This window comes from Notolepis coatsorum (genome assembly GCF_963971535.1).
Source record: "Notolepis coatsorum genome assembly, chromosome: 16".
Classification (NCBI taxonomy): Eukaryota; Metazoa; Chordata; class Actinopteri; order Aulopiformes; family Paralepididae; genus Notolepis; species Notolepis coatsorum.
The window spans coordinates 5,180,080-5,195,767 of NC_140180.1; the positions used below are offsets into that span (position 1 = coordinate 5,180,080).

General features: G+C 43.6%; 3 protein-coding genes across 3 annotated transcripts; all 3 read left to right on the plus strand.

The window, feature by feature from the left end:
• Positions 1 to 589: 589 nt before the first annotated feature.
• Positions 590 to 3,013, plus strand: LOC311242512 (protocadherin beta-16-like; the record flags this gene model as incomplete). Its single annotated transcript, XM_084331471.1, has 1 exon — positions 590 to 3,013. One exon carries the CDS (start codon positions 590 to 592, stop codon positions 3,011 to 3,013), a length of 2,424 nt encoding a protein of 807 aa, XP_084187597.1.
• A 1,888-nt stretch (positions 3,014 to 4,901) lies between these two features.
• On the plus strand, positions 4,902 to 11,250 carry LOC311242513 (protocadherin beta-16-like; the record flags this gene model as incomplete). Its single annotated transcript, XM_084331472.1, has 2 exons — positions 4,902 to 7,230; positions 9,818 to 11,250. 2 exons carry the CDS (start codon positions 4,902 to 4,904, stop codon positions 11,248 to 11,250), a joined length of 3,762 nt encoding a protein of 1,253 aa, XP_084187598.1.
• A 1,434-nt stretch (positions 11,251 to 12,684) lies between these two features.
• Positions 12,685 to 15,090, plus strand: LOC311242514 (protocadherin beta-16-like; the record flags this gene model as incomplete). Its single annotated transcript, XM_084331473.1, has 1 exon — positions 12,685 to 15,090. One exon carries the CDS (start codon positions 12,685 to 12,687, stop codon positions 15,088 to 15,090), a length of 2,406 nt encoding a protein of 801 aa, XP_084187599.1.
• Between the last annotated feature and the right edge of the window lie 598 nt (positions 15,091 to 15,688).

Here is a 15,688-nt window from a genome sequence, read left to right on the forward strand (position 1 = left end):
GTGTTGTTTCAGCACCACGGACAGTGACACACCATGTTGAGGGCCTTTTCTTTGTAAGATTGACCTAACCCGCTCTGTGTGTGTGTATTTGTGTGTGTATGCGTGTGTGTGTGTGTGTGTGTAGTCCTTCTGATATTAATTAACATTTAAAATAAGAACAACCGCTTTGATCAGCACAAATGACGTTCTAATCACGTTTCTGTAAGTGGAGAAATTAAAAGGATTATTCTTATGTTTGAGAAATAGTACGTTTGTTGTCGACGATTTGGATCAACTCCTCTCACAATTGTCTGTAGTTCAGTGCATTGAACTCAAGAGGCCGCTGTTGGCCAGTGTGTGGCAGTTTACAGTGGCTTCACACAGTAGACTACCTCCCCCATCCTTTCTATCTATTCGACAGAGAAAGAGACAGGCTCAGAATACGCATTACAGGATAGAGAGAACACCAAACACGACGATACTGAGTGGACATTCTATTGTTCCTTGCATGAGGGAAACACTCGAAGTTCCTTTTTTAATATCTTCCGTCAAACGGTTATGGAATATCTCTGAAAGTCTTGGAATATAACGTGGTTCATACTGCAAGAAAATGTCGGGCGGAACAATGAGACGGCAAGTACTGTTGTTTATCTCGGTCCTCTCTCTCGGTTCAGTGCTCGGGCAGGTCAGTTACTCTGTTCCTGAGGAAATGGCGAAAGGCTCTTTAGTCGGTAACATAGCTCAGGATTTAGGTTTAGATGTAAAGAGACTGAAATCAGGTAAAGCTCGTGTTTATACAGGAGACAGCGCAGAATACGTTGAGCTGAATAAAGAAAGAGGAGTCCTCCTTATCAAGGAGAGGATAGACAGAGAGGCGCTCTGCGGACAGACGACGCCTTGCGCTTTACATTTTCAGATCATTCTGGAAAACCCCATGGAATTTTACAGCATCACGGTTGAAATAACAGACATCAATGATAATAGTCCAAATTTTGAAAAACCTGAAATGAAATTCAAAATAAGTGAATCTGCCGTAAGTGGAGCTAAATTCTTGTTAGAGAGGGCTATGGATCCCGATGTTGGCATCAATGGTCTACAGAGCTATTCCTTAACCAAAAACGATAATTTTGTGCTGAAAATCAAAGATCAGCCAGATGGAGAAAAGATAGTTGAGATGGTTATACAGAAACCACTAGACAGAGAAAAACAAGACGATTTATCTCTAGTCTTAACTGCAATGGACGGTGGTGAGCCTGGTCTGTCTGGAACAGCACAGATACACATTACAGTGCTGGATGCCAATGACAATGCACCTGTTTTCACGCAGCCGATATATAAAGCTACAATAACCGAGAATGCCTTAAAAGGTACAATCGTGACTAGAGTCAGTGCATTTGACGCCGATAAGGGGTCCAATTCAAAGATAACATATTCAATTTCGACCACAGTTGCAGATGTACGAGACAGATTTGAAATGGATGAATTCAATGGGGATTTGAAATTGAAAGCAACTGTGGATTATGAAAAAGCACGCAACTATCAGATACACGTTCAGGCCAGTGATGATGGAGGACTCACAGATTCATGTAAAATAACGGTTGAAGTTCTAGATGTAAACGATAACAAGCCAGTACTTAATATAATGTCTAAGACTAATTTGATTTCCGAGGATGCCAAAGAGGGTACCGTTGTCACTATGGTCAAGGTTCAGGACTTAGATTCTGGAGAAAACGGGAAAGTCCAATGCGCTATAAATGAAAACGTTCCTTTTACATTAAAGTCGACATCAAATAATTTTTTTAGTTTAGTGACAGACAGTGATTTGGACCGAGAGAGAGCCTCTGAGTATAACATCAGTGTCACGTGCTCTGATGAGGGAGTGCCCTCGCTCTCCAGCAGCGTCACTCTCACCTTACAGATCTCAGATGTGAATGACAACGCGCCTGTCTTTGAGAGGAGCTCATATGAGGCCTACATTGTAGAAAACAACACACCTGGCCTCTCTATATTCACAGTGAAAGCCAGAGACGCTGACTGGAACCAGAACGCCCGTGTTTCTTACATACTGGAGGACTCCTCGGTTAACGGAGTGTCCGTCTCCTCATATGTGTCCGTTAGTGCTGATAGTGGAGTCATCCATGCAGTGCGCTCTTTTGACTATGAGCAGATCAAGGATTTCCAGTTCCATCTCAAAGCGCAGGATGGAGGCTCCCCTCCACTCAGTAGCAACGTGACTGTGAAAATACTGATCCAGGACCAGAACGACAACGCACCTCAGGTTCTGTACCCAGTCCAGACTGGCGGCTCTCTGGTGGCTGAAATGGTGCCTCGTTCAGCAGATGTGGGCTATCTGGTCACTAAAGTGGTGGCTGTTGATGTGGACTCTGGACAGAATGCCTGGCTCTCCTATAAACTACAGAAAGCCACAGACAGGGCGCTGTTTGAAGTGGGCTTACAGAATGGAGAAATAAGAACTATCCGCCAAGTCACTGATAAAGATGCTGTGAAACAAAGGCTGACTGTTGTAGTGGAGGACAACGGACAGCCCTCTCGTTCAGCTACAGTCAATGTTAACGTGGCGGTGGCCGACAGCTTCCCAGAAGTGCTCTCGGAGTTCACTGACTTTACGCACGACAAGGAGTACAATGACAACCTAACTTTCTTCTTAGTCTTGGCTTTGGCTGTAGTTTCCTTTCTCTTCATCACGTGTTTAGTGGTTATTATATCAGTAAAGATATACAGATGGAGACAGTCTCGCGTCCTCTATCATTCCGGTCTCCCGGTGATTCCATATTATCCACCGCGTTACTCAGACACTTTGGGGACAGGGACTCTCCCGCATGTGTACAATTACGAGGTGTGCAGGACGACTGACTCCAGGAAGAGTGACTGTAAGTTCGGCATGGCTGGTAGTCAGAACATTCTGATAATGGACCCCAGTTCTACAGGGACGATGCAGCGGATCCAGAGTGAAAAGAGCATCCTGGATGAACCAGACTCTCCTCTAGAGGTGAGTTTATTGATCTGTGATTGAGTAGAGATTTGAAAACCACTGGTTATAAGTGAGATATTTGGAACGGTTTGTTATTGTGTGGCAGTGTATCGACTTTTTACATTGGCATATTACTTTCAGCACTACGGACAGAGACACACCCAGTGCGAGTTAATGTGTGTTACCTTTAATGGTGTATCTCAGGGGCATGTGGCTATCTTTGTTATCATAACAGAAATGCTGGCATGTTTATATTATTTCTTTATGCATCATTTTGCTCTGACTTAGAGGAAAGGTGTCCCAACATTCAGCATTTGATATTTACAAATTCAACATCTTTCTTTGCGTTCTTTCTGTGTGTTATTTCTGCTTGGTACACTGTAGGAGTGGTGTAGCTTTGATTGTGCTTCATTGTAGATCTACTCTGTAGTATATTCAGAACCTTGGACAGCTCTCGCTCAATTGCTGAACCAGACTCTCCTCTAGACGAGGTTAGAATGCTGTAACAATGTATTTCATTTAGCATAGTAAAGTAAAGTATGTTCAGCCTGTAGCTATACCGGTTTCAGCACCTCGGACAGCGACAGCACTGTAGAGTTTATTGATATCCTCTCTCTCTCCTTCTGGTCCATTCTGGATGGACCAGATCGTTAAAGTTTTGTTTTAATCTAAACTAATAGTATTCCTTACTGAGTAATGAAATGCAACATTCTGCTAAAACCACATTCCTTGCCATATCACTTTCAGCACCACAGACAGCGACATCAATGTAAACTAGCAGTAAAGGCCCTTGACACCATAATCTCTCTCTCTCTCTCTCTCTCTCTCTCTCTCTCTCTCTCTCTCTCTCTCTCTCTCTCTCTCTCTCTCTCTCTCGCTCTCTCTCTCTCTTTCTCTCTCCCTATCTCCCTATCTCACTATCTCTCTCTCTCTCTCTATTTCTATCTCTGTCTCTCTATCTCTATCTCTCTCTTCATTTTACAAAATGGATCTCTACTTCTTCCGTACTTTTTATCACATTCTACATGGTGTAGTAACATGTTTTAAAGGTATTCTTCTTAATTATTTTACTGGTCAAATCAGTTGAATCCTTCTCATGATAGTGATTCTTCTGTTTTATTTTGCAAGTTAAAGTGAATGACCCAGCCAGCATATATATCTGTTTCAGCAACTCGGACAGCGACAGCAATGCAGCTGTATTTTGTACCCCCACCCCTCTCTCTCTTTTTGTATCTCTCTCTCTCTCTCTCTCTCTCTCTCTCTCTCTCTCTCTCTCTCTCTCTCTCTCTCTCTCTCTCTCTCTCTCTCTCTCTCTCGCACACACACACACACACACACACAGACACACACACCCCTCTCTCTCTCTTTTCACTCTACAAAATGTATCTTAATTATTTGTATCACATTCGACATGGTGTTGTAACCAGTTTTAAAGCTATTCTTCTTAATAATTTTACTGGTCAAATCAGTGGAATTCTTCTGGTATACTGATTCTTCTGAACCCAGAATAGTATACATATCATGTTTGGTAAAGTCTAGCAAGTATCTAACTGTTGTATCACAAATGGGCCTTAGCTTTCTTCATCACCTTGATCCTTAACTTTGATATAACATTGAAATACTGTCGAATTCTGTTTTCTGCAGTTGACATGTTTGACCTCAAGGGGCCGCTGTTGGCCAGTGTGTTGCTGTTTGAGAGTAGATGAGCAGCAGTGCCTCCCCCACCATCTCATATAGTAAAGAGACCGAGAGAGAAACGACACATAGTCCTCTTCATTCAGAGCGAGAGACGTCGAGCAACGATTCTTTTGTTCCTGAATCTTGATCTATGGAAACATTACATTTGATATTTTTCTCCTAAATACTTTGGAATATAATTACCTGGTCGCTAAGGAATATCTATTTTCAATTACGTTGTGTGGAGGACAACATGTCGGGCAGAACAATGAGACGGCAAGTACTGTTGTTTATCTCGGTCCTCTCTCTCGGTTCAGCGCTCGGGCAGGTCAGTTACTCCGTTCCTGAGGAAATGGCGAAAGGCTCTTTAGTCGGTAACATAGCTCAGGATTTAGGTTTAGATGTAAAGAGACTGAAATCAGGTAAAGCTCGTATTTATACCGGAGACAGCGCAGAATACATCGAGCTGAATAAAGAAAGAGGAGTCCTCCTCATCAAAGAGAGAATAGACAGAGAGGCGCTCTGCGGACAGACGACGCCTTGCGCTTTACATTTTCAGATCATTCTAGAAAACCCCATGGAATTTTACAGCATCACGGTCCAGATCACAGATGTTAATGATAATTCTCCGACCTTTGAAAAGAGTGAAATGAAATTCAAAATCAGCGAGTCTGCCGTCACCGGGGCTAAGTTTGTTCTGGAACGAGCTGCAGATCACGATGTTGGCATCAATGATCTTCAAAGCTACGTGTTAAAACCGAGTGATAATTTTGCGCTAAAACTGCACAATCAAGCAGATGGTAATACAAATGTGGAGATGGTATTACAGAAGCCGTTAGACAGAGAGAAGCAAGAGCAGGTATCTCTCGTGTTGACTGCCGTAGATGGAGGAGAACCTCAGATGTCTGGAACAATGCAGATTCTCATCACGGTGTTAGACGCCAATGATAACGCCCCTGTTTTTACACAACCTGTGTACAAAGCTACTGTAACGGAGAATTCCCCTAAAGGTACAATCGTGGCCACAGTTAGCGCTACAGATTCAGATGACGGTTCATATGGTAAAATAACATATTCAATCACGAATACGTTAGATGGCGTGAGGCTTATGTTTGATGTAAATGAAGAAAGGGGCGAGATTAGGTTGATTGGAAATATTGATTATGAAAAGGCACGGAATTATCAGATTAATTTACTAGCAAGTGATGATGGTGGGCTCACAGATTCCTGCAAGCTAATTGTTGATGTCGAAGACCTTAATGATAACAAGCCTGACATCAACATAATGTCTAAATCTAATGTCATATCGGAGGATGCTGAACCACATACTGTTGTTACAATGATAAATATTAAGGACCTGGACTCCGGTGAAAATGGCAAGGTTCACTGTGTCATAGATGAAAATGTTCCCTTCGTTATTAAATCATCATCAAATAATTTCTTTAGCTTAGTGACAGACAGTGATTTGGACCGAGAGAGAGCCTCTGAGTATAACATCAGTGTCACGTGCTCTGATGAGGGAGTGCCCTCGCTCTCCAGCAGCGTCACTCTCACCTTACAGATCTCAGATGTGAATGACAACGCGCCTGTCTTTGAGAGGAGCTCATATGAGGCCTACATTGTAGAAAACAACACACCTGGCCTCTCTATATTCACAGTGAAAGCCAGAGACGCTGACTGGAACCAGAACGCCCGTGTTTCTTACATACTGGAGGACTCCTCGGTTAACGGAGTGTCCGTCTCCTCATATGTGTCCGTTAGTGCTGATAGTGGAGTCATCCATGCAGTGCGCTCTTTTGACTACGAGCAGATCAAGGACTTCCAGTTCCGCGTCAAAGCGCAGGATGGAGGCTCCCCTCCACTCAGTAGCAACGTGACTGTGAAAATACTGATCCAGGACCAGAACGACAACGCACCTCAGGTTCTGTACCCAGTCCAGACTGGCGGCTCTCTGGTGGCTGAAATGGTGCCTCGTTCAGCAGATGTGGGCTATCTGGTCACTAAAGTGGTGGCTGTTGATGTGGACTCTGGACAGAATGCCTGGCTCTCCTATAAACTACAGAAAGCCACAGACAGGGCGCTGTTTGAAGTGGGCTTACAGAATGGAGAAATAAGAACTATCCGCCAAGTCACTGATAAAGATGCTGTGAAACAAAGGCTGACTGTTGTAGTGGAGGACAACGGACAGCCCTCTCGTTCAGCTACAGTCAATGTTAACGTGGCGGTGGCCGACAGCTTCCCGGAAGTGCTCTCGGAGTTCACTGACTTTACGCACGACAAGGAGTACAATGACAACCTGACTTTCTTCTTAGTCTTGGCTTTGGCTGTAGTTTCCTTTCTCTTCATCACGTGTTTAGTGGTTATTATATCAGTGAAAATATACAGATGGAGACAGTCTCGCATCCTCTATCATTCCGGTCTCCCAGTGATTCCATATTATCCACCTCGTTACTCAGACACTTTGGGGACAGGGACTCTCCCGCATGTGTACAATTATGAGGTGTGCAGGACGACTGACTCCAGGAAGAGTGACTGTAAGTTCGGCATGGCTGGTAGTCAGAACATTCTGATAATGGACCCCAGTTCTACAGGGACGATGCAGCGGATCCAGAGTGAAAAGAGCATCCTGGATGAACCAGACTCTCCTCTAGAGGTTGGTGTGTTTTTGCTGTGATCAAAACAAGTTACTTGATTATTCGTGCCTTTTACTGGCAATAGCCTATAACCTCAGCACCTCGGACAGCTACATACCTATACGTATATACTGACCCCCCTCCAGCTTTCTCTCTCTCTCTCTCTCTCGCTCTCTCTCTCTCTCTCTCTCTCTCTCTCTCTCTCTCTCTCTTTCTCTCACACTCACACTCACACACACACATTCAGTCTTCAAGTTGTCTTGTGGCAAATCACCATCGCTATGAGAGCAATTAGAGGTTAGAATGCTGTCGCAGTGATTGTATATGCATAGCATGTTATTGCCCTAATCGCTTGCTCATTTTGAACCATCCATTGTCTTTTCAGCACCTGGGACAGCGACATAATGGCTTTTTATAGATGCTGTCTCAGTCATTTTGCCACAGATACCTAACTTCCTGGTTGATGCACTTATATGATTTTCGTTTTTCACTTTCTTATTGATTTGAACATCTTAATTATAGAATTTATATTTTCTATTTAGAAGAACATTGCCTTATAAGTAAAACATAATAATATGAATATTATTATAGGCCGCTTGCTATAATTTCATTATACGATGGTCAGCAATAGTCTAGAGAGGTTAGAATTCCCCCCTTTATAAATCAAAATAACTTAAAACATTTTAACACTAAGGTAAGTAACTGGGCACTGGACATAGTTTCAGGACCTTGGACAGCGACGTGTACTTTGTGTCTGTCTCTCTCTCTCTCTCTCTCTCTCTCTCTCTCTCTCTCTCTCTCTCTCTCTCTCTCTCTCTCTCTCTCACACACACACACAAACACACACTCACTTATTATGCTGCTATTTGTTAGCTTGCTTTGTCAACGTGTAATGCCTTGTTACCACAGATATTTTCTTTTTTTGGTGATGCTTTGTTTTGTGTTAAGTCTACGACCTTTCACACATTTTCGGCCGTAGCTATTCAGACAACTCAACTTTACCATATAGACATGGTTCACAGGAATTCTGTTGCTAGGAAACAGCGTGGACCATGTTTATTTCCCGCCACTTATTGATATTAGCATACACTGCAACAGGAAGTAAACCTCTAACCATTAAGCATGTTTTTATTGTCAATTTATTTGAAACCGTCTATAAAAGCCTGATTTGAATGTAGCATATCGTTCGCGATAGCCCCAATCTTTCTATTCGACTTATTATTATAATTCCCTGCTAACTTGTGTAATTTAGCACTTTGAACTCGGAGGGCCGCTGTTGGACAGTGTGTGTCAGATGAGTGTTTGCAGCAGAACCTCCCCCATCATCTCGGCACATTGTCGTCAGAAGGAGGCAGAGAACGATGTGAAGCTCGCTGTTGGGGATACAGGGAACATTTAACACGGAGACGCATAGATTCCACTTTTGTTTCATTCCTGTCGTGAAAAAGGGACATTTTTACTCAGATTTTTGTGTCTAACACCTAATGGAATACAACTGACTACCTTGTGGAACATTAGCCTTTTGGTGTTTTAATGGCGCACGAGAAAATGTCGGGCAGAACAATGAGACGGCAAGTACTGTTGTTTATCTCGGTCCTCTCTCTCGGTTCAGCACTCGGGCAGGTCAGTTACTCCGTTCCTGAGGAAATGGCGAAAGGCTCTTTAGTCGGTAACATAGCTCAGGATTTAGGTTTGGATGTAAAGAGACTGAAATCAGGTAAAGCTCGTGTTTATACCGGAGACAGCGCAGAATACATCGAGCTGAATAAAGAGAGAGGAGTCCTCCTCATCAAGGAGAGAATAGACAGAGAGGCGCTCTGCGGACAGACGACGCCTTGCGCTCTGCATTTTCAGATTATATTAGAGAATCCAATGGAATTTTACAGTATTACGGTTGAGATCACAGACATTAATGACAACAATCCTTCATTTGAAAAGGGCGAAGTCAAGTTTAAAATAAGCGAGTCCGCTGTAAGCGGTGCAAAATTCGATTTAGACAGAGCAATTGATCTCGACGTTGGTGTAAATGGTTTGCAGAGTTACATACTCAAGCCGACGGAAAACTTCGCTCTTAAATTGCATAGTCAAGCTGATGGAACTAAAAGTGTCGAGATGGTCTTACAGAAACCTCTGGATAGGGAAAAAGATGAGTCTATAGCTTTGGTGTTGACGGCCGTGGATGGAGGAGAGCCGCAGATGTCTGGAACAATGCAGATTCTCATCACTGTGTTAGACGCCAACGACAACGCTCCTGTTTTTACACAACCTGTGTACAAAGCTTCTGTAATTGAAAATGCTCCAAAGGGGACGGTTGTGACCAAAGTAAACGCTGTAGATTCAGATCATGGCTCTAATGGGCGAATAACATATTCAATATCGAATACAATAGACCATAAACGAGGAATATTTGAAGTGGACGAAGAGAGTGGCGAGGTAAGATTAATTGGTAATGTTGACTATGAAAAGTCAAAAAATGTCCAGATCAATCTACGAGCAAGTGATGATGGCGGACTCACAGATTCCTGTAAAGTGATAGTTGATGTAATCGATATGAACGATAATAAGCCGACTATTAATATAATGTCCAAATCAACTGTTATATCTGAAGATGCAAACCCAGGTACAGTCGTGACGATGATTAATATTCAGGACCCAGACTCGGGTGAAAATGGTAAAGTCCAATGTTCTATTAATGACAATATACCTTTTACAATGAAATCCACTTCGAATAATTTCTTTACCGTAGTGACAGACAGTGATTTGGACCGAGAGAGAGCCTCTGAGTATAACATCAGTGTCACGTGCTCTGATGAGGGAGTGCCCTCGCTCTCCAGCAGCGTCACTCTCACCTTACAGATCTCAGATGTGAATGACAACGCGCCTGTCTTTGAGAGGAGCTCATATGAGGCCTACATTGTAGAAAACAACACACCTGGCCTCTCTATATTCACAGTGAAAGCCAGAGACGCTGACTGGAACCAGAATGCCCGTGTTTCTTACATACTGGAGGACTCCTCGGTTAACGGAGTGTCCGTCTCCTCATATGTGTCCGTTAGTGCTGATAGTGGAGTCATCCATGCAGTGCGCTCTTTTGACTACGAGCAGATCAAGGATTTCCAGTTCTGTGTCAAAGCGCAGGATGGAGGCTCCCCTCCACTCAGTAGCAACGTGACTGTGAAAATACTGATCCAGGACCAGAACGACAACGCACCTCAGGTTCTGTACCCAGTCCAGACTGGCGGCTCTCTGGTGGCTGAAATGGTGCCTCGTTCAGCAGATGTGGGCTATCTGGTCACTAAAGTGGTGGCTGTTGATGTGGACTCTGGACAGAATGCCTGGCTCTCCTATAAACTACAGAAAGCCACAGACAGGGCGCTGTTTGAAGTGGGCTTACAGAATGGAGAAATAAGAACTATCCGCCAAGTCACTGATAAAGATGCTGTGAAACAAAGGCTGACTGTTGTAGTGGAGGACAACGGACAGCCCTCTCGTTCAGCTACAGTCAATGTTAACGTGGCGGTGGCCGACAGCTTCCCGGAAGTGCTCTCGGAGTTCACTGACTTTACGCACGACAAGGAGTACAATGACAACCTGACTTTCTTCTTAGTCTTGGCTTTGGCTGTAGTTTCCTTTCTCTTCATCACGTGTTTAGTGGTTATTATATCAGTGAAGATATACAGATGGAGACAGTCTCGCGTCCTCTATCATTCTGGTCTCCCGGTGATTCCATATTATCCACCGCGTTACTCAGACACTTTGGGGACAGGGACTCTCCCGCATGTGTACAATTACGAGGTGTGCAGGACGACTGACTCCAGGAAGAGTGACTGTAAGTTCGGCATGGCTGGTAGTCAGAACATTCTGATAATGGACCCCAGTTCTACAGGGACGATGCAGCGGATCCAGAGTGAAAAGAACATCCTGGATGAACCAGACTCTCCTCTAGAGGTTGGTGTGTTTTTGCTGTGATCAAAACAAGTTACTTGATTATTCGTGCCTTTTACTGGCAATAGCCTATAACTTCAGCACCTCGGACAGCTACCTACCTACCAGTATAGTATATACTGACCCCCCTCCAGCTCTCTCTCTCTCTCTCTCTCTCTCTCTCTCTCTCTCTCTCTCTCTCTCTCTCTCTCTCTCTCTCGCTCTCTCTCTCTCTCTCTCTCTTTCTCTCACACTCACTCACACTCACACACACATTCAGTCTTCAAGTTGTCTTGTGGCAAATCACCATTGCTATGAGAGCAATTAATGCTGTCACAGTGATTGTATATGCATATCATGTTATTGCCCTAATCGCTTGCTCATTTTGAACCAGCCATTGTCATTTCAGCACCTGGGACAGCGACATAATGGCTTTTTATATCAGTCACTTGCCCACAGATACCTAACTTCCTGGTTAATACACTTATATGATTTTCGTTTTTCACTTTCTTATTGATTTGAACATCTTAATTACAGAATTTATATTTTCTATTTAGAAGAACATTGCCTTATAAGTAAAACAATAATAATAATAATAATAATAATAATAATAATAATAATAATAATAATAATAATAATAATAATAATAATAATAATAATAATAATAATAATAATAATAATAATATTATTATTATTATTGGCCGCTTGCTATAATTTCATTATATGATGGTCAGCAATAGTCTAGACTCGAGGTTAGAATTCCCCCCTTTATTGATTCAAAATAACTTAAAAAAAATGTTAACACTAAGGTAAGTAACTGGGCACTGGCGACATAATTTCATGACCTTGGACAGCAATGTGTACTTTGTGTTGCTCTTTCTCTCTCTATCTATCTATCTCTCTCTCTCTCTCTCTCTCTCTCTCTCTCTCTCTCTCTCTCTCTCTCTCTCTCTCTCTCTCTCTCACACACACACAAACACACACAAACTTTTTATGCTGCTATTTGTTAGCTTGCTTTGTCAACGTGTAATGCCTTGTTACTACAGATATTTTCATTTTTTTGTGATGCTTTGTTGTGTGTTAAGTCCACGCCCAGGGACGTATGCGGGATCGATACATTTATAGCTTTACCTTTGGCAGCAAGACAATTGTCTCTGCATACTTTCGCCTCTTGTTGAATGTGTTTCTCATGTAATTTCGTGCTCTGAACTCAAAGGGACGCTGTTGGCCAGTGTGTTTCCATTTGAAAGCAGATGTAATGCAGGACCTCCCCCATCATCTCGTTATATGTGAGAGAAAGACAGCCTCATACCGTGCAGTCAGGGCTGAAGGGATCGCTAAACACGGATACACGACGATCCTGATATTCTTTGTTCGAGACGGTTGTGGATGGTAGTGACATTTCTGTTACATTTCGGACTTAAACTGACGGGATTTCGACTATTAAACGGAATGTAAAAAAGATTTGGTGCAGGAAAAATGTCGGGCAGAACAATGAGACGGCAAGTACTGTTGTTTATCTCGGTCCTCTCTCTCGGTTCAGCGCTCGGGCAGGTCAGTTACTCCGTTCCTGAGGAAATGGCGAAAGGCTCTTTAGTCGGTAACATAGCTCAGGATTTAGGTTTAGATGTAAAGAGACTGAAATCAGGTAAAGCTCGTGTTTATAGCGGAGACAGTGCAGAATACGTTGAGCTGAATAAAGAAAGAGGAGTCCTCCTCATCAAGGAGAGAATAGACAGAGAGGCGCTCTGCGGACAGACGACGCCTTGTGCTTTACATTTTCAAATTGCGTTAGAAAACCCGATGGAATTGTTCCCGGTTACCGTTGAAATTAGAGATATTAACGATCATGCCCCAGTATTTAAAAAAGACGAAAGAAGATTTGAAATCAGCGAGTCGGCTTTAATCGGTTCCAAATTCATGTTAGAAAAAGCAATCGACCCTGATATAGGATTGAACGGTCTTCAAAGCTATTCCCTTAAGCCGAGTGACAATTTCATGTTGAAATTGCATAGTCAGGCTGATGGAAGTAAAAAGGTAGAGATGGTCTTACAGAAACCCTTAGACCGAGAGAAGAATGAACATATATCCTTGGTCCTGACGGCTGTAGATGGAGGAGAGCCTCAGATGTCTGGAACAATGCAGATTCATATCACCGTGTTGGATGCTAATGATAATGCGCCCGTTTTCACCAAACCCATTTACAAAGCAAGCATTACTGAAAACTCTGTGAAAGGAACTCTAGTTACAAAAGTGAGTGCCTCCGATGCAGACAAAGGCTCCAATGGGGAGGTTACTTACGTAATTGGAAATAGCATGGAGTTATTTCACATTACTGACGATGGTGATGTTATATTACAAGGTCTAATTGATTATGAAAAAGCAAGAAATTACCAAATCGACATAGAAGCAATTGACCAAGGGGGTCTCTCGGACTCAAGTAAAGTTATAATTGATATAACTGACGTTAATGACAATAGTCCTAACATAAACATGATTTCAAAATCTGGTTCGGTACCAGAGGATTCCACGCGCAACACTGTCATAGCAATGATGAGTGTGAACGACCCTGATTCTGAGAGTAACGGGCAGGTTAATTGTGTAATAACTGAAAACATCCCATTTGCAATCAAATCGACATCTAATAGTTTCTATAGCATAGTGACAGACAGTGATTTGGACCGAGAGAGAGCCTCTGAGTATAACATCAGTGTCACATGCTCTGATGAGGGAGTGCCCTCGCTCTCCAGCAGCGTCACTCTCACCTTACAGATCTCAGATGTGAATGACAACGCGCCTGTCTTTGAGAGGAGCTCATATGAGGCCTACATTGTAGAAAACAACACACCTGGCCTCTCTATATTCACAGTGAAAGCCAGAGACGCTGACTGGAACCAGAACGCCCGTGTTTCTTACATACTGGAGGACTCCTCGGTTAACGGAGTGTCCGTCTCCTCATATGTGTCCGTTAGTGCTGATAGTGGAGTCATCCATGCAGTGCGCTCTTTTGACTACGAGCAGATCAAGGACTTCCAGTTCCACGTTAAAGTGCAGGATGGAGGCTCCCCTCCACTCAGTAGCAACGTGACTGTGAAAATACTGATCCAGGACCAGAACGACAACGCACCTCAGGTTCTGTACCCTGTCCAGACTGGCGGCTCTCTGGTGGCTGAAATGGTGCCTCGTTCAGCAGATGTGGGCTATCTGGTCACTAAAGTGGTGGCTGTTGATGTGGACTCTGGACAGAATGCCTGGCTCTCCTATAAACTACAGAAAGCCACAGACAGGGCGCTGTTTGAAGTGGGCTTACAGAATGGAGAAATAAGAACTATCCGCCAAGTGACTGATAAAGATGCTGTGAAACAAAGGCTGACTGTTGTAGTGGAGGACAACGGACAGCCCTCTCGTTCAGCTACAGTCAATGTTAACGTGGCGGTGGCCGACAGCTTCCCGGAAGTGCTCTCGGAGTTCACTGACTTTACGCACGACAAGGAGTACAATGACAACCTGACTTTCTTCTTAGTCTTGGCTTTGGCTGTAGTTTCCTTTCTCTTCATCACGTGTTTAGTTGTTATTATATCAGTGAAAATATACAGATGGAGACAGTCTCGCGTCCTCTATCATTCCGGTCTCCCGGTGATTCCATATTATCCACCGCGTTACTCAGACACTTTGGGGACAGGGACTCTCCCGCATGTGTACAATTATGAGGTGTGCAGGACGACTGACTCCAGGAAGAGTGACTGTAAGTTGGGCATGGCTGGTAGTCAGAACATTCTGATAATGGACCCCAGTTCTACAGGGACGATGCAGCGGATCCAGAATGAAAAGAGCATCCTGGATGAACCAGACTCTCCTCTAGAGGTTGGTGTGTTTTTGCTGTGATCAAAACAACGTTACTTGATTATTCGTGCCTTTTACTGGCAATAGCCTATAACTTCAGCACCTCGGACAGCTACATACCTACCTGTATAGTATACTGACCGCGTGTAGCATTTTTACAACGCATCCACGTTTCCGGCGCTCTGATTGGCCAGGTCATGTGACATGTGCGCCCAATAGCGTCTTTGCCCATTTCCGCGTCGAACAGCCTGCAAACTACCTGGCGTTCTATCGCCATGCTCTAAGACAAACTCTAACCGTAACCAACTTCGAAGAGTGCCTAAGCTTAACCAGTGTAGAAACTTGCCGTCCCACGATTGGCGCTCATATCACATGACCTGGCCAATCAGAGTGCAAAACGGGAACCCGGAAACGCGGATGCGTTGTAAAAAGGCTTCAAGCATACTGACCCCCCTCCAGCTCGCTCTCTCTCTCTCTCTCTCTCTCTCTCTCTCTCTCTCTCTCTCTCTCTCTCTCTCTCTCTCTCTCTCTCTCTCTCTCTCTCTCTCTCTCTCTCACACACACATTCAGTCTTCAAGTTGTCTTGTGGCAAATCACCATCGCTATGAGAGCAATTAGAGGTTAGAATGCTGTCACAGTG